This window comes from Perna viridis, chromosome 7 (genome assembly GCF_037379345.1).
Source record: "Perna viridis isolate PV_CMFRI_1.1 ecotype Kerala chromosome 7, ASM3737934v1, whole genome shotgun sequence".
NCBI lineage: Eukaryota > Metazoa > Mollusca > Bivalvia > Mytilida > Mytilidae > Perna > Perna viridis.
The window spans coordinates 44,941,055-44,960,452 of NC_142451.1; the positions used below are offsets into that span (position 1 = coordinate 44,941,055).

At 32.7% G+C, this 19,398-nt stretch overlaps 1 protein-coding gene across 4 annotated transcripts in view; it reads right to left on the minus strand.

Annotated features, from left to right (window-relative positions):
* Positions 1–8,721: 8,721 nt before the first annotated feature.
* Positions 8,722–19,398, minus strand: part of LOC148612889 (uncharacterized) — a 36,272-nt gene continuing 25,595 nt past the window's right edge. For 3 of the 4 annotated variants that reach the window (XM_088594751.1, XM_088594752.1, XM_088594753.1), the window contains 2 exons: positions 10,861–11,720; positions 8,722–10,009 (listed from right to left, as the gene is read on the minus strand). In XM_088594751.1, the coding sequence (XP_088450877.1) occupies positions 9,052–10,009; positions 10,861–11,675 (1,773 nt within the window). In that variant the 5' untranslated portion in view covers positions 11,676–11,720 and the 3' untranslated portion in view covers positions 8,722–9,051. Of the gene's footprint in view, positions 10,010–10,860; positions 11,721–13,915; positions 14,303–19,398 lie in introns of those variants that run through there. The other variant, XM_088594750.1, reaches the window with a different exon arrangement.

Below are 19,398 nucleotides of genomic sequence, written 5' to 3' on the forward strand. Positions count from 1 at the left end.
GTATTTCTGTTCTTTTTTATATTCGCATAGCATAAAAATTTGGGATAGACATGCGTACAACATTATGCTCCTTTACCTAGCACCATGGACATAAAAACAAAGGTCAATTAAAAGTTCTTCATAGAAAATTAATACTAGAAGGCAATACCAATCAAAACCAAGCGAAACAAGGACTCATAAAATCAAGACATTTACAACAGTTGAAACTAACACAAAAAGATACAGCACAAATGCCACTAAATAAAAGGAGTGAAATCAGAAAGGTAATGGCAGTGTCTTTGCTCAGTCCAGTAAGGGTGAAAAGTTACTAAAGGCTGAGCTAGGAAGAATATCAGATACAATTTCTGAAATGCTTTAGTCATGATAGCAACATGACATTTCTCGAATGCTGACTTTAATTTGACTGATTCGTAGACCTGTCTAAGCAACTTTTAAGAAAGCATCATTTCTCTCTCAACAAAATCAATGTTCTTAGAACTTAAACTCTTAAGTAATGCATCAGTTGCGACACAAATACGCCATAGGCTGGTTTTGCTGGTATGTTGCTACTCAAAAGTCAAAAGTTAACTATAAAAAATTAAAGACAACATGTGTTTGCCAATATTCTCAGGTGTCTGTTAAATGTTGATATTAGTTTCATAAACAAAATTAAATTATTAATAAATATAAATTCTAAAAGATGAAACATGTTGGCAAAAAGTACAGTTTTCGTACATTTTGTACATTTAAAAAAATATATATGCCAGTGTGAATTATGACATGACCTTTTTCTCCATATCATATCGCATTTTTGTACGTTATTTTCCTAACGAACAAATATTTATTCGAATTTTCTTACGTTGTTTTCCTCTGAAATTATTTTGTGGTATTCAGTTCCTTTCTAATTATTTTGTGGTAATTAGTTCCTTTTAAATCAAAATTGAAAGTAAGTTTAGCGCATGCGGGCAATAATGACTTCCGCTTCGGTCAATTCGCCCCATTGGTAAAGTTAGTCAATCTTGTAGTAACACGTTATGGCAAGCTTTAAAAATGAATGACTGATTTTTTAAAAAACAAAAAAAAATGTGAAGTCCTAACACATAAATGAAAAAGGACACAAAGTTACAATCAATGCGCTGTCAAATCATTGGAAGAACAACCGACATTGGGTCGATTTGTCCATCACGTCTCGCGAGCGTTCTGCCATTTTCCGAAAACGTGAAGATGGAAATAGGATTCAGACAGTTATCTACGAATTACATTTATACCAGTCCCATTGTTAGATATGTATTTATGAATACTTGAAAGTGGTATGCCAATATATTTGATACAATTGTCAACTCTGTTGGAATTCACGCCACTTCACATGTATTAAGATACGCTCAATCTCCAACTCACTTTTTGTATGGCACATCGTTTTGACTCCAACCCGACATACCAATATCCAAATAAAAAAGTGGAGGGTTGAAAGGTTAGAGCAAATTCGGACTAGTAGTACAAATGTAGGTAATGGGTACAAAATATAAATTTTCTTTGAAAAAATATACATCCGTACATGCTGTGTTCTTCATAGGTTTCACCTCTCTTGTTTTTTTTGTTTTTGGTTTTTATAGATTTCCAATAAAAAATCTGTAGTTTATTTACACAAGTCATCACAATTTGATGACATGCAGAAATGTACATGGTATAGTCCAAGTCTGATTTGCCTTTTTCCGACATGATACTTTGTGGTTTATGTTTTTCTCTTTAAAGAGAAGAAAACCATAGAAGTTTCTGGATCACAGTATACAGAAATACATATACTGTAAATATATACAGTCACTTGACTTTCTTAACTCAGAGGATTCATTAATATTTACACTTTAAAAAGGGGGGCACCAATATCAGAGGGATATGGGCAGAGAAAACATCTACAGATTGTAAGTTAGTTTAGCGCATGCGGCAATAATGACTTCCGCTTCACAATCGACCCGTTGTAAAAAAGACGTTCCCCTTGAGAAGGGTCTTAGGAGCCCCAGGCCCATATCAGGGACAAGGTTGACAAGGTAAGGTAACATTCTTTACTTTGACTCCTGTTGGAAAATATTGTTTTGCATTAGCTCCAAATATTTCTTACCAATAAAAAAATCCAGAACTAAATCTCATTCTTTTAATATTGTAATAAGGTCAAAACAGCAGTTGATACAGGTAAGAGAAATAATTGGTTGGTAAAAAGTAGTTGATGAACACTGTATTACATGTTTTAAGGGTGGAAATAAAAAAAAAATACCCCTACTATTCAAACAGGCTAGTTTCGCCGAAACTGAATACCTCGAGTGAAGGTTATTGCACTAATTACCTTTATGAGATGTTGAACAGAAAATTAGGTGGCCTAGCTGGCAAGCACTGTTTAACTTCGCTTTGCCCATCATGAAAACTTGTCACATTCATACTGGAAAGTGTAATTTTTATACCCATGCACTATTAAATATTTTTATTGTATTACATGTATATCAATAATCTGTTTACAGTGTCAAATTTATTTACACGAGTGCCTGTCTTACTAGAGAGAACATGGTATACCAGTGTCCATCCGCCTGTCTGTCTAATACATTTTAACCAAAAAATGTTGTTATCAATATTTGTAACACTTTGTTTTTTTTAAGTGAGAGCCTGGCTAAGATTTTTTAATGAATTCTGATCTTTCAGTTTTGAGTTATGGGACTTAAAGCAATTTTCTGTTTTCGGACTCCGACTCACAAAACCTTGTAGCAATGTCCATGAAACTTTGATAATTGTTTATTTCCATCAATGTAATTTCTTTATTGACTTTTATGTCCGTCTGTCCATCCACGTTAACATGTCACACTGTAACTCAGTTTACAAACTTCAAACTTTACACATTTCTTTGTTACGGTAGTCTTACTGACTGTATTATACCCCCAATCCAATGAGTGAGGGCTATATTGCAATTCCCTTGTTTTTCTGTCTGTCGGTCTGTTTGACTTTTCTGTAGCAGATATCTCTGCATAATGACTTGTACATGTAGTCCGTCTCCCCTTTTCAGAATCCTGTCTTTTCTACTTCGTGTTAACAATTGACTTAATTATTTTGAAGATGGTATGATGTTGGATTTACATCAAGTTATACACAGTTTTTTGATACAATGGAGCTATATATATAATCTAAAAACTGCATGTTTACACTGATAGCTCTGAAAATATCATATGCCTTGTGGGGTTTAGTTAACTACCATGCTGTGCGACATTGGGGACAAGAAGACAATGAACAAAATATAATGGGAATTCCTCTTATTTACAAAAGGTGGTCTTCATGCAAAACTCATTAAAATATTAATTTGATGGGTTACAGTGACCACTTTATAAGTAGAGATAAAGTAATATGATTCTCTTCCAAAAACATACTCACTTGTGCAGCTTTGGTGTTCACTTTTTCAACATAACACTTGTGCACTAAAATTTGTGTGTAGGGCTATTTTTGCATATGTTCTACAAGCTCATTGGTTGAATTAGTGGTACATTGTGTATGTTACCTAAAGAGGTTTGACAACTTTTTAAGGCCTTCAAAGAATTTCACCAAACTTGGACAGTTGAAGTCTTGTATTTGAGGTCAATAGGTTAAAGGTCAAAGGTACATGGACTTAATAAAACATAATTTTTGGGGCGAAAATTGGTTCCCGGAGCGTTATCTTTGTTGAAATTTTATTTTTGTTGGAAGCGGAGGACCTGGAGCACTGCTCTTGTTACTTTCTAAAATGTGTAGTCTAAGCAAAAATGTGTTTTTTAAAGATCAACGTTAGGGTCATTAAAACTGCAAAGTGGGCCATCAATGAAATAGGGTACGAATGTCACCTTTAATTTATTAGGCCATGTTGGAGTTATTGCTCTTTTTTGGCGTTTTTTGCTATTGTTCATGTTTTTTGCTTTCAAATATCTTCTCCTCTGACTACATGACCAATTGGAACAGAACATGGCATGAATGTTCTTTGGGGTAGCCTGCTAATGGTACGATGATTGTAGAATTTCTTCACAAAATTTATTTGAAAAAATAATACTGAAAACCCACATTTTTACCTTTTTCTGCTGACTAAAAGTTTGGAGGCAAATTACTTAAACAATATTCATACACTTTTTAAGTAAAATACATACTTGATTATAAAGTACACATTCTAAGCTTAGTTTGGACTACTTTTAATCAGAATACAAACAAACAATGCACTTAGAATTGTTAGGTCTAGGTTCAGTGCGTTTTTGGTACTACATATGGGGTGGCCATTTGACCTTGAAGTGGTTAGTGAGACCACATCTCCATGAAAGGCAATAATTTAACCAGGTGAGCAATGTAGGATCCAGGGAGCCTCTTGTTTCATCATGTGACAGATGATCAATTTATATTTTATGGATCAGTTTGTTTTGGTTTTCCATTTTTACACACATTATCTAAATTATATACATTGTTAATTCAGACACTTATTGATTTACTTGTCTATCAAATTTACTACCGTATTTTTTAATGAAATACAAAATGTTGATTTATCATTTTAAGCTGTAAGTAAATTTAAAAGGGCACTTTTTTTTTAAAATTCTGATATAAACATCAACTGGTCATCCATCATTTTACATAACAAAACCATTTTCAGATAGGTCATTGGTTACATATCCAACAGTGATCATTGTGGTATACATATATAATAATATCAATGCAAATCGGGTCAAATAACGCGAAACAAAATAATAATCCGTGACAATTAATAAAATTGTAGTATATCGTTGCCACAATTCAGTATATGACTACATGTACAAAATTTCATCTGAAGTAATGTAGACCATTATTGTTTTCCTACAGTACCATTAAAAATTTCCTCTACAGACGTGAAAGACTATCATTTATTTGAATATTTCGGGGAGAGGGTTAAAAAATGTCGTATTAAAGTTTAAGAGATGATCCGGACACATTTTTAAACACCTTATTTCTTTGAGGGGTAGGGGAGCTACCCATATTCTACAGAGAGAGAGAGAGATATTTGTGCCCTTAATATTCTTTCCCGTAAATGTTTGGCATAGTGTGTCTATATATAATAGGCATACACATGTTAAAAAGAGGTCTGTCCTATGACACTATTTAATAGACTAAATTACAACTCGTCCCTTATAGTATATGCAAAACTTTCGGAATTCGTTGGATACTGGATAACTGGATATAAATGAGAAGATTTATGGTACGTTTTCCTTGGAATATTGCAGTAAGATTGATGTTTGAGAGGAGAAAATTCCGTCCTAGTATTTCAATATGTCACCTAGTTCAGTTTACGTTTTGACCAAACACAGTTTCTTTTTTGTGCATTTTAAAAAAAAAATTCAAATGTGAAATACTCATAAGACATCCATTGGCAGAACCAGAAATTTTGATCGAATGGTTGGGGACTTGACAGACCTAAGATGAGTTCGTTCGTTCGTGTGTTTTCATTTCCATTCAGATCCTGATTCCGTTGATTTTCCCTCCGTTAATTTAAATATTGTCAACCAAAGAACTTGAGCATGAGCCCCCTATCCCATTTACAAGGTCTGCCTATGACATCCACCTTACATCATATAAGAATTTGTCAAATGACAATTCACACTTAAGTAATTTAAATTTTGAACACAACATTATTATGGGTAGCTACGCAAGGAATACTTAGAAGTCGCTACCTTTGATATACTTCCCCCCCCCCCTTAAAAAATTGTTTCTTGTCCTTTTTGTGGCATAAACGTATAAAGCGTCGTTTTTTTTTTCTGCGGTTTGTGACAAAATGGTTAGATTTTTGTTTTGTCATATTAAATAAACAACATGAACAACATCTCAGTGATAAAACGATTATTTGTATAGCTGACTTCGTGTCCTTTTACAGCATGTTGATTATTTATACTTATTGAAATGTAAAAATGTTTTCTTAGGACCATTTCACACAATATACATGTAGATTAAAATGCAAATATACCAGCTAGATTTGCGGATTTCTCGATAAAATTAATGTGTAGCATAATTTTCAACCGAAAATATACCTAGTATATGAATTAACCATATCTTTTTTTTTGTTTCGGTCATTTTAAATGTTTTCTGTCAATAACTTGACATGGACATACATCTTGCTGTCCTGGTAAATTCAAACACTTCCGTTTTCTGCCAGAACTGATCAAACGTCGTGATATGTATGATGTGGGCATGATTCCCAGTCAATTTTAGCCGATTTTCAGCAACTTGAACACATAATACAAATGGAATTCTTAACGTTAGACATCATATTCTCAACGTTTTTCTTTCATTTTTTGCCGAAAAATTAATCATTTAAAGAATAAAATTGTAACTTCACTTTTTTGAATTGGGTCCATGATTTTATTAAACATTATCCAGGCAGTTTATTTTGTAAAAGAGAACAGTTTCTAGACGAATTTTAGTCGTGACTAAAGGCAATTGTTAGATTTTGTAGCAATAACGTGAGCAACGTGAATGTGATGTAAAATTAATGGAAAGGGCAAGAATACAAACTATCACAATAAAGTGATGTGTAATGTATCTTTATTATGTAAGGAAAATGGAATGGTGAATGATATTTTAATTGTGCATTTCCACAAGACAAATTTTCCAGTTTGGATTATTGCGATACTGACAGGAGAGTATGATTTTTTGTTTCCTTGACCAAAGGGAGACAATTCCAATTAGAGATTTCTGAAATTTTACCACCACACGGGACAAATATGTTGTCGATTAAAAATTCCAGCATTTTGTAAACATCTTCCTCTGTATATTTGGAAGATGATTTGGAATTATTTCTTACAAAATATGAGGAATCTCTACCAAGAACTATTAATAGCAAATTTTAGAGTTCTTTGACAACTTTCATTCTGGTCATAATCATATATGCTTTGTCAAACGTCTAATCACAAGAGAGATTTTAACTTTCCAGATCTGAATCAAGTTTTAGAATGTTTTGTCCATACTCATCGTTGACCTCACACTGTTAATTAAGTTCAGTTTTTAGTATATTTAGATGTATTGTAGGTCAATCATTAGTTATTACAAGTCACGATTCCTTACTTTGGCTGAACATTATCATATCCTTTAAAATACATATAATTTGAGAGAAAATCAAGATGTTAACAAATGTGCTTTATTGTTTGTTTGTTTTTGTTTTCATCTTAATACCAGGAAAGGTTTGCTATTTTACAGGAATTTAAGCAAAGTACAGCCCTTTATATGCAAATATTATGCAGCATAACCTAATGAAGATTCATTTTGGGGGTTAATTTTGACTGATTATCTTTACTTATTTATACAGGGATATGGTATAATGAACAGCAGGGAAGCAAATATGGAGTCAAATAAAGAATCCAAATGATGAAACTTGGATTCGTAAAAGCAGAAATCCATGAATCGACGAGGAAACCATATCGTTCCTCACAAAGCACTTACAACAGCTAATAATGAATAAAATTGAAACTAAAATAAAAGATTCAATACAAAGTCAATGTTATTGCACTTGATTGTTTAAGGAGGGCATTTGAAAGTATAAAGTACATCTACAGTACATGCACCATAATTTTCACATGAAATAATTACGCATGTGTCACATGTGTATTCTTTCACACATGAAAAACGCATGCGAAACGCATGATTACATTTGATTTATGCGTATCACATGTTTTTTTTCATACATGTATCACATGCGTGGCATGAAACGTCTCTTTCTCATGCATGTGACATGTGTCACGCATGTGCGCACGTGTGGCATTTTTACCAGTGTAACCTAATGACTTTAGATATTTGTTCAAAAAATTAAGCCCAAAGGTTAATCCAATTACACCTGTTATAGAAAATATACAATAAGTGATATATTGTGATTGGTTGAAAATTATTAGATATTTAATTTGACTGACTAACTTATAAACTCATGAAAAGGAACTTAAATAATAAAAAAGGTATTTTAATTTACCAGAAAATTGTCCTAAGCATTTTTTTCATTAATATTTTCGAACTTTAATCAGGGAGTATCCGGATCTTGTAAAATCCAGGGCAAATTGGAATTCCAATTTGTCTTACGAGAAATTATATTAAATTGAGAACCATGATTAAGTCAATATCAAAAACAAAATGCTACTTTTTCTTGTAGGATATACATTCAACTGATAGAAGTGTGATCAGTAAATCAACAATTTCACAGTAACACAACGAAAATTTTAGTACCAATACCAAAAGCCGTCAGTACTATTTTTTCCTATAGCTATCAAGCAATGCAATACTTTAATCGTATACCAGATAACCACTCTTTCTGATTTCAGCTTATTGACTATTCAGGGGCGATTGCCAGTACTTCTGGGCAACTTGCCGTCCAATGCATGGCTATAAATAAGTAGGTCGACATCTTAAATCACAACAAGAATGCTCTCTACCGTCTTACTCTAAGAATAATATCAAACAGTCAAAAACTTAATGAAAATCGCGGAAACGTGTGCGGAATAAACTGTGTCAAAAAGACAAACCAAAAAGAAAAGTCAATATAACAAATAGAAAATCAAATCAAGACAAAAACCGGAAAGTTGGAAAGCACTGTTTTGTGCGTGGCTATATTTCCGATATATCACAATACATACGGGCAGCATAAAATTGCCAATGATCACAATGGATAAAATCATTAGTCAAAGCACTATGAAGATATGCGCAATAAATTAGCAATAAAAGAAAGTAGGAAGTAAACACAATGAAAAATCTTTGTTTTTTTGTATTTTTCTAACAAGTACAAAATAAAAAAAAAACTCTTTTCAGAATATTGTGCTCTTGAACAATTCTTAAAACAAGTAGAATATGCTTTTAAACCATAAAATAAAGAAGATAAAAGTTTTGGGGTAATTAAATTATAGAGAAAAAAAACATTTGGAAGCCTTTCTTTGCAGTTTTAAATAGCTTTATATTCATATCCTAAACTTGAACAGAAAAATCTAAATTATTTGAATCTATACATACATGTTAGATATATATGATAGAAAAATTAGGTACAGTTATTGAATGAAAATCAAAGTCGGATTAATATTTTAGTTATTTAGATTTTCCACGATACATTTTTTTCGAGCTTCGCTTGTCACAGTCAGATTCACGAAGTCGTTTTCTTTCTCCAAATGTAAAGTCTTCCGATATGACGCCAAATGGAATAACTTTTGGACAAATATGAATCTTCATGTTGCTTCTTTGTTCTGCCATTTTATCAACTGCGTCAGAAACCTTATAAACTAAATATTCGTCACCGTTGCCCCCTACTAATACGAAAACAGCTAAACAGTTCTCGACCCGATCACCAATACAAACAACAGCTCCACTGTCACCTGGTTTTGCAAATTCTTTAGTATCTACCCGGAGAATGATTTGCCCCGAATCCTCATGACACTCAATACATTTACCTGTCCGTTTATTAGGGTCAGTTGCCCCCCAAATATACATATTTCTGTTAAGAATTTCTATCAAATCCCCCCTAAAAACTTGGAAATCTTTATATTCTCCAGTAATTGATTTTAGCCCTAATTTGCATTGGACTTGCTTTTCAGGAGAAATTTGAATCAGAGAAAAATCAATGAACGGTGATGTTGAATCAACAGCAGAGTCGAAAACAAGAACATTTTTACCTAATTTTGTATTATCAAGGGCGGAGTACGCATATGCACTTTCCCCAATAACATGTGCACATGTTGTGAAAAAATATTTGTCTTGGTCGTCGTAAAGAAACATGCCCACAGTTTCAAACTTCATTGCTTTACTAGGCGACTCTTCGGGACTTTTGTACTTGTTAATCTTGCAGCCTTGTTCAAGACTGGAAAAGAGAACAAACTTTCTCTCCTGAAATTCTATATTGATTTCATATTTTCCCGCAATTTGTTTCCCCTTTGTATCAAAGTGTCTTTCCAGATATGTGGTTACTTCTTCTTTGTCTTTTTTATCATTTCTCCTGAGGTAAACTTTGATTTGATCTTCCGTGCAACCAAAGCCTTTGACTTGATGGTGTCTGCAATGGAAAATAGAATAACTGATCATAAATATAAATTAATAAATTATCTAAATTTCATATTCGAAATATATATATATAATTATAATTATTCATGAAATGCAATACCATTTAATAAGTACATTTACAACTCACTTTTTTATAAATAAAGACAAAATTTTATCCCTCGATAAAACCTTAAAACGAAAATGGTTTCCTAATAAAAAGTCACATCGGGCCGATAATGTTGCCCTTCTGGAATTGATTGCCTGCCTCTTCTTTATTGTTCGGAAGCTGTATCACACACATTTCTGTTTTTTTTTTCGGAAAGTTTTATATTGTGTACAAACATGGACACAATCGAGTAGCTCTCGTTTATGTTATCAAAGATATTCAACTTAGTTTTTGAGTATATGATAAACAGATTATTACGTAGTGTTTTATAACAGCATATACGTTTTCAGCCTTCGTTCATGTGGTCATCCCTCGAGCAACATGACATCTGGCTGATAAACCATATGATATAAAAATGTTATTTAATAATCATAAAATTGAATATCGCAAAGTATCACTTACAGTTTTCTAATTACAACAACAAACGTGCCTCGGCGAAATTGAAATTAGTTGATATTTTGCAACATTTAAATTTTACTAGTTAAACAATCTTTTTCTCTATGATTCTTATGATTTTGTTTGGATCTTGACAATCGGCATTTGCTATGGCGGAAAATTACATTTGTCGAAAAATAAAAACACTTACACTTCCTATTTTCCACACTACACATCACTTTTCAGCAAATAATAACCATTCAAAAATAATTTAAATGTTTACAGACTTAACAGATATACAATAGTTACTAACATGTACATACCTTAGTGCAACTGTTTTCAATTGATGCAATTTAAACTTTTCATCACTGTTCTTTATTTCCTCTGACAATAAGGCAAGTGTTGCTGTTGCATTCTGACGCATTTCATGGAAATAGCTTATTAAAGTTTGGTTGATATTTTCTGTTATATGTTCAATATTGGTTGTTAACAAATTTTCTATATTTTTGATTTTTGAAAAGCTGTTTCGCCGTGCAATTGAATCTCTTAATGGGCATATGGCTCTACGTCTGCTCTCATCTTTGTTTTCTATATTTAGACTAATTGAGCTACTTATAGAGTGAAAATCGAATTGATTTACTATAGATTTTTTACCATGAATTTCAATAATTTTTTTAAGTACTTCATGAATGAAATTGGTTTGTTCGTTTAATTTTTTTATCTTTAGAAGACCAGCCTTTTCAAGCTCTTGCATTAGGAGTTTTGAGAAGTCATTTATCCGCTCACGGTTGATAATTGGTAATTGGAAAGGCTGACAGGAATGCATCAGTTTTACGACCTTTCGTAAGCAGTCATTTATTAATGGTTGCTTTCTATACGAAAAGTCTAATTGATCGACAATATGTGTCTGAACATCATATATTTCTCTCAAATGATCTATCATATTGTTCTTCATACAAAGCCCGATACGTATTTTAAGCCCGTCATCATCAGCAAGGTAAGTATTTTGAAAACAGGAATTTCTTTTGTCAAACATTCCTAGTCGTTGAGCAACCTTATAACTCAAACTCTCTACATCTAAGTAGTCATATGATCTATGATGTCGGTTTCCTATAACGGCGAATGTGATGTTCTCCATATTATCCAATATTTTTGCTGGTACATCTTGTAAAAGATTCACATCCTGTTAAAACATTAAATTCGTAAACATCAAAAATTGTCTTGTAGACCGCGACCGATGTATGAAAATTCTTAAACTCTTAAGTTACATTTAATGTCTTCAACTACATTCACGTCTGAAATAGTTTTCTTTTGGGGGTAGTGTAACAATTATATGTCTCTGTGAGTGTTAACTTCCCTTCCTTTTATATATGTGACCCTTAAATATGATACATCATTATTTTATAATTATAGTTATGATATAGGGAATGCATTGAGACACCATTAGAAATTCTGACGTACAAAAGAATACCACGCTTCTGTGACCAAATACATATCAACACAATACACCCTGTTAAATAGTTGTCACATGAACAATCACTTTAGTATACATTTGTTCTTGAAGTTGGTATCGAGGGGTATTAAATATCAACATTTACCATTACATTTAACATTACCCTGCATTTACCATTGATATTTGATTTATTTTTGGTAAAATAATGATGCCTTTGTCATCGATGTTTCGTCTGATCACCCTGCATCGGATTATACCGCTGTTAAATAAATAACCCGATAAGTTCGAACTATTAATAGTAAAAAGAATGATCTCCCCGAAATACAGATACGGCACTATTGTACACTCTTGAACAATCAGGGCCTTTTGGAAAATGTTACACTTGATTTACTACAGAACATAAATATTGTGCGATTATAACTACTACAACTGAACTTACTAAAATTCATTTACATTTTCCGGTTACATTCAAGTTTCAATTCCATTTTTAATTTTATCATATAATTGTTTATATCAATTCCATTTTTAATTTTATCATATAATTGTTTATATCAAATGATATTGAGTCCATGGGCACGTTAGAAAAACATGGAAACTGAATTTTTCTTTAAAGTAATAGCTCTTCTAAAACTTTTCGTTTGAAACAAGACAAATGTAAAACTAAAATGTACTGACATTCTTTTAATCCACCTCTTTAAGCAACATATTTAATACTCCTATTCAGAAAACAATAATGAAAATTTTTACAAAGATAAATTAGTTAAAATGTACATAAAGGGGACGACAAGGATTGAATTATAATTCTTAATTGATTCCATCTGGGTTGTACAAATTTATATGTTTCCTATCCAAAATTTCTCTCTTTCTTGTAGTTGTTTGTTGGTCCATCTAATGCTGTGTTCAATAACAAAGGATTTAGATATATCAAAATCCTATAACTTGTGGTCTGGGAGCTTAAAATACTAACTTATTTTGTATACTAACAAAGTAGCTCAGGTGGCCCATTTACTGTTTGTGATAGGGTTATATTGATATTCTTATATAACGAAAACCATGTATTTGCATTTAATTAGGAATATCACATTTGGATTCTTGCACACGTAGAGCAAGAAAAACACTTACGTGTATATATTTTGCCTATTGTTCTACTGGTGGCTGACAATGACACCTGTATACAGTCCCACTATTGCCTATTGTCATATCGGAGACTATCTCCCATCGGTTTAAGTAAGTAAATTAAGCTACTTCTAGAAAGTTCTTGACCCTGCCCGATGATTTAAAGACCGGGACCTTCGGCATTCCGGGAGTCTCTTTGACAATTTCATCATCATTCGATAAACTCTCAATGTAACGTACGGATAATGTGTTTGGCGGAAAATGAAAAAAATGCCAAAACAGTTTTTTTTTTCATTGTATTTGTATTGCATCAATCTGAATCTGGGATTTTAGGATGTCATTCTAGTCAATTTGTGACTTATTTCGGAAAAGTTCAACTAAGTGTAACACAAGGAATGAAGCATCGATGTTTTAGGGCTGTGGAATTTTGTAATACAATTGAATCGTGGAAAAAACCTATTCATGGATTAGGGAAGAAATACACGTTTGTGGATCTTAAATTCGTGGTTTGTTTTGAGGTTTTCAGTATACACATCAATGGAACTCTCATTTTCGTTGGGAACAAAATATTGTGGTTTGGCCTACCCATGAAAACAATGAAAATTGACAGCCCACGAACAATAATACCCTCACAGTACTGCAAATGTTGATTATAATCTATGATATCATTCGTTTCAAACAAATTTGACTACCTTCTCGACAATTTGTGTGTGAGATGTATATGCGATTAATAGTTACGAATTTAAACTTAAAAAAGAACTGTGTGAACAAATTCATTTACTAATGCTTTTTTTAAGACATGATCTTACATTCTCACTCAGCCTGCAATTCCTGTGAGTACCATTTGGATTTAGCAAAATAACAATTGCATATGGTCCTTTCAGCAATTTTGTAAGATCACATGATTTCAAAATGTCTTGACCATGCGTTCCTACATACATTCCAGGTTTGATGCTGCAAACTTTGTCTGCTGCCTCTGGGTGTCTTAACACATACAGCCGCGGTTCCAATTGAATTGATTCAAGTTGACTGAATGTATTGAGGTGATCCTCCCGACAGAATATATCTTTAAGTAAATAAACGGAGGAAAAGTCTTCGGAGTTGAAATCAAAGATTTCCACTGTTTCCATTTTTAAATTGCTATTAATTCTTAACCGTCAGTACATAATTGTAATGTTAATTTATAGTTTACATCGGTTTGAAGATTAGATAACCGTAATCAATTGAAAAGGCAAAAAGCAAATAGTTATTTTGATAATTTTATCATTTTTATCAATTATCAAAATAACTATTTTTGCCTTTTCAATTGATTACGGTTATCTAATCTTCAAACCGATGTAAACTATAAATTAACATTACAATATTGCAGTTAACATTATACTAATTTGTTGGATATAATGCATTTAAGAACATGTTTGTTTGTTTGTTTGTTTGTTGGGGTTTAACGTCCGAGCAGCAATATTTCAGCTATATTCAGACGATGAACATGAAATTGATGATAAAATGAACATGAAATGATGAAATGAAAAAGGGGTGGGACACAAGGACAATGGGGTCGACAAATTTTGATTGCCACTGAAAATGGGAAGAGGTGGGTAGGGTCGGGCAATTTAGCCTCCTGTGGCGGAGCCCTATAGTTCCTACTCCGGGAGAATACCACAATGGGGTTCTTTAACGTGCGAGGAACGTGGCTTCTTTCCAAACACGGTGCACCACTATGGTTTGCGGTCAGGTTTTCCGTATTATAGCCTGACAACCCCAGCATGTAACACACCAAGGGTACCCCACCACCTGGGGCACACATCCCAGTTGCTCTGTAGGCAGAACGCCCTAGCCCCGACTAGGGTTCTGAGCACTATTTAGTCGCCTTTTACGACAAGCTTAGCGCTGCTGCAGGCCTATTCTTTTAACACTCGGACCTGCACGGGGCCATTTAAGAACATTGTATGTGTTTTATTGCACTAGTTAAAATATGATGTATAATAAATGTATGAACTACTGCAATGCTAATTTATGAATGTTTGATAAATTGTAGTAAAATTGAAAGTCTTTGACTCTGTCAACATTTAATACAGCATTATTTGCCTCCTCTTGTGGTATTGCTTCAAACTCCGCATTTTGTAACAACCTGTTCAGCCATTTGTTTAGCAAACGACAACAGTGCAATAAATTTAAAAACGTATACGGAACGTCCCCGAATTTTTCCCCGTATACGAATGAAAGTTTGCGTGAAAATACCGGGATATATTGCATGCTTTGTTTTCTACTGATTTAAATATAAAAATATTACTATGTAATAATTTAATTTTTTGCACTAAAAACATTCAGAGTATCCAGAGTACAAGAGTAATCATCTCACAACCTTGGGCATTGTCAATTAAGTTTGTGAAGTCCCGTACAAAGTAGTTTTGTAGTAGTAGAACAATTTCAGGGGCAGTCTTTCGTGGCAATAATAGCCATGAAAGTGAAAGTATCTGTTGAAAGTCTTTAACCCTTAAAAATCAAAATAGAAAATCGAAACCATAAATACATTAATTAAAATCCGCTATTCAGAATCAGTGAATCATAGGATGATAACACAAAATATCAGGATTAGGAAAAATAGTAGGATAACTAATTTGGAAGAGTGAATAACCAAAATAGATCAGGAGTGCTGTAGAACTCCTAGATTTAACGAGTGAACGGATATTGTTCCGCGCACGAGTTAAATCGTGACGCGTTTTTAACACGAGGATAAAAAGGCATCTATTTAATTCATTTGTGATCTTAGATTTTTTATACATTTATATAATATTTGGTATTCCTGGCTCTAACTTTTCTTCAGTTAGTTTAAGAGTAATCAAGGGAACCAAGGTTATAGCGGTAATCAAAATGTAATCCAGGGATAAAGACCAGACATGGAAAACAGACATGCACAACAAAGAACATAACGTAACTAAAATCATACATACAAAGTAACAAAAGTAAATCAGCAACTCAAGACTCCACTAAAAACTGGGAGCATGGACCAGGTGCACCAGTAGGGTAAGCGTCCTCTGCTTTTCTAGAAACACCCGCCGAGTTGCTCATAAAAAGTCAAGTCCGGGATAGAAAAACGAGGAAAGGAAAACTATGACCCGTTGAATAAATCAGTTTTTATGGTGCTGATGGATACACCATAACGATCCACGAGTTCATGATGACGACCATAAAACTTCTGTAGTGATGACTTCAATCTTGTAGCAACATAACCCTGTTCCAGAAGCCTATTTGTTAGAGTTCTAGTGCGATAAAAAAAGTCTGCGTAGTTTCGGCAAGCTCTGGCATAACGTATGAGTTGTGGTATGAACACTCCATACGCAGGAGCCGAAGGGATGTTGCCACAGATGAAAGGAAAGTTGACAATAATTAAACAGTATTTTATTATACAGTTCCATTAGCGATATAAACTACTACATATTACATTCCTATTAGGATTCAGAAATAGGTTTCGTAAGAAATTATATAAATCTGTCTCCTAAAAAAGAAAATATCAGTTTTACATGATTAAAGTAATAACAGCATCAGTAAATCTATATAAAACCTTTAATTATTATTTGCCGAAAATGAAAGAGTGAAAATTATCAAACAAAGACAATTCAAGCCTCCCGGTTAATCGAAATAATCAATTAAATCGTTTACTTCGATTTATACAATTTCATCCCTGTAATATCTGATAATGTTCGTCTTTACTCAAAAGGTCATGTCCATGTAGGGCAGCAAGAAGATCAATATTATTATTTATAGGTTAATGGTTATAGTTATAAGTGTCATTTCTAATAAACTCAGCATTTGGACTTGAAAACAGGAAATGTGAAGTGGTTTCTATTTGGCTACATGTGCATAAATTAGAGTTTACAATATTTTTTGCGTATAAATGTACATTTAATTAATTAAACTCCATTCTCAATAGTTTGATTAGGTCTTTCGGAGAATCAAAAGTATAATAGTCCGATATTTTCCTGACGTTCCCAGAGAGGTGTGTTTTGATGTAAGACGTGGAAATTTTATAAGTTATCTCGCTGGGTAAGCTATATAAATTACCCCTTGTAAAAGCTAGTTCTGCAACAAACTATGTGTAAATTATAAGTATTCCTGAGCTCTATGTTCATATAAATCGGACAATTGTGAGGGAACTAGGGAAGGTAAATATTCAAAATCAACCTATGCCATAAAACAGACTACCTGAAATGTTTTGGTACTTGCTAAACCAAGGACGCTTACATGGTAATAAGAAAATCTATCATCGATATAACAACGCTTATTCTTAATATATTGAAAATATCAAATAATTCAACAGAGTCAAATTTCTTAATAAAGCTTACTAAAATACTTGCATACACATGTCTGGCTTTTGCATGTTTTAGCATCATTTAGAAGTAGCCAAAGTTATCCTTCAAATTCCCAGTTTAGTCAGTGAATACAAAATCAAATTACTGAAGCAAGCAAATTAAACCTAGAAAAACTAAAACCTAATTTCCAATTAATCTGCCTAGTATTTGAACATAAATCTACTTTGGAAGTTTAGTTGTATTGCCGAGTTTCTGGAACTTGTATTTAAGGTTTGTTTCTATATTTCTAGCACTTTATCCCACTAAAATAACTTTGTCTTAACTGAGCAGCTAGTATGAGGTTGAATGTTTAGTTTGAATTTGAGAATGAATTTGCAGTATGAAAATGAACTGAGTGAATGAGTAAAATCTATTTAAATCATTTAAAGAGACTAAATGATATAAAGGATTATAAATATTTAAAATAGTTCATAATTGAGCTATTAAACCAAAAGTTTCAAAAGAGACAAATCTTGAATGAATGTGATTTCTTATAAATAAATAGGATATAAATAATTGATTAAATGATTAGATTTTAATATGTTCAATAATATTTTTATTTAATGATGTACTCAAAGTTTGTAATGAATGTTATTATTGTTCCATGAACACATCAGTTATGAAACATATATTTGCTTCAGGTTTTATATGATGTGCCATACTGTATTATACCAGACAGTTAACCTGACCTTTTCATCTATTTGAGAGGTAAGCATTAAGTTGTGTTTTTATTATAATTTTTTGTGTTAACATACCATTTGTGGCAATGTTTGGCAAACTTATGTTTTGCTGTTATTTTAAATCTTACATGTTGCATACAATTAATAGAGTATAAGAGATCTGTACAGAATACTATTATGTCAGAAGTTACAAAATTATATTGGTATGAGATTTATGTCAATCATGAATAATTATAATTCATACATGTAGACGCAAGATATATTGAGTCTTACAGACAGATAAATACTTGAAAACATAATCTATATTTTATTCTAAAAAATATTGTACAGGTTGACAGAATATGTTCTTTATTTAAAAAATAGAGTTATCTTTCTTTTCTCTGTACTTAAAGTATTTTATTGTATTACAGGGTCAATTAATTTATGTGTAACAGATTCCAATCTGCCTTATCTATAAAAGAACCCTAAATCATCCATGTGTATTTTGTAACGAAGATCTGATTGGTTAAATAGTTGAATTTAAATGTTCATTCTTATCCTATATTTGTTATACTTAAGCATCTTATATGATATTGCTTATTATTGCGTCACTTTTGAGTTTGTCAGCAAATAAAGAAGTTCAAAATAATTCACTGTTTTCCAGGCCTGTCAGAAGACCCAGAGTCATTACCCAGTAACACACAGTGCCCTGAACCCATACAGTCATCGCTAGCGTCTGTCTGTCCGTAACCTCTACTAGCTATTCCCCCACACTAAACAAGACTAATTGTAGTGTGTCACAATGATCATGAAACATTTCCTTAAATATTTACCAGTTTATTGTTGTTACGAGGGGTATGTTGGATTTTCCCATTTCGTGGCGGTTTTGTTCCACCCGTAACGTAACGGTCCGGGCAGCTTCGTATTGCAAGTTTTTTAACGTGTCAGCAACATTATTTCATATGTCATCGGCATATTTCAATTAATGGTCTAATGTAAGAAAAATGAATAGTTTTCATGTGTTTCCTTTCAAGTTTGAATTTCAATTTTCTGAAGATGGTTATCCTAGCTGATTTTTTTCAATAATTGTTTTTGCGTGGATATATCAACTTCCATCCTCTGAATTAAAGACCCCAAGATATTTATGATTTTCAACCTCCTTGAGCACAATACTAATCATATAAATTGGTGGATGGTGTGGTTTCGCAATCTGTTTAAATTGTCGTAACTTTAGTTTTGTTTGGATAAAAATTTACAGGATACCTATTTGACAAAGAGTGTATT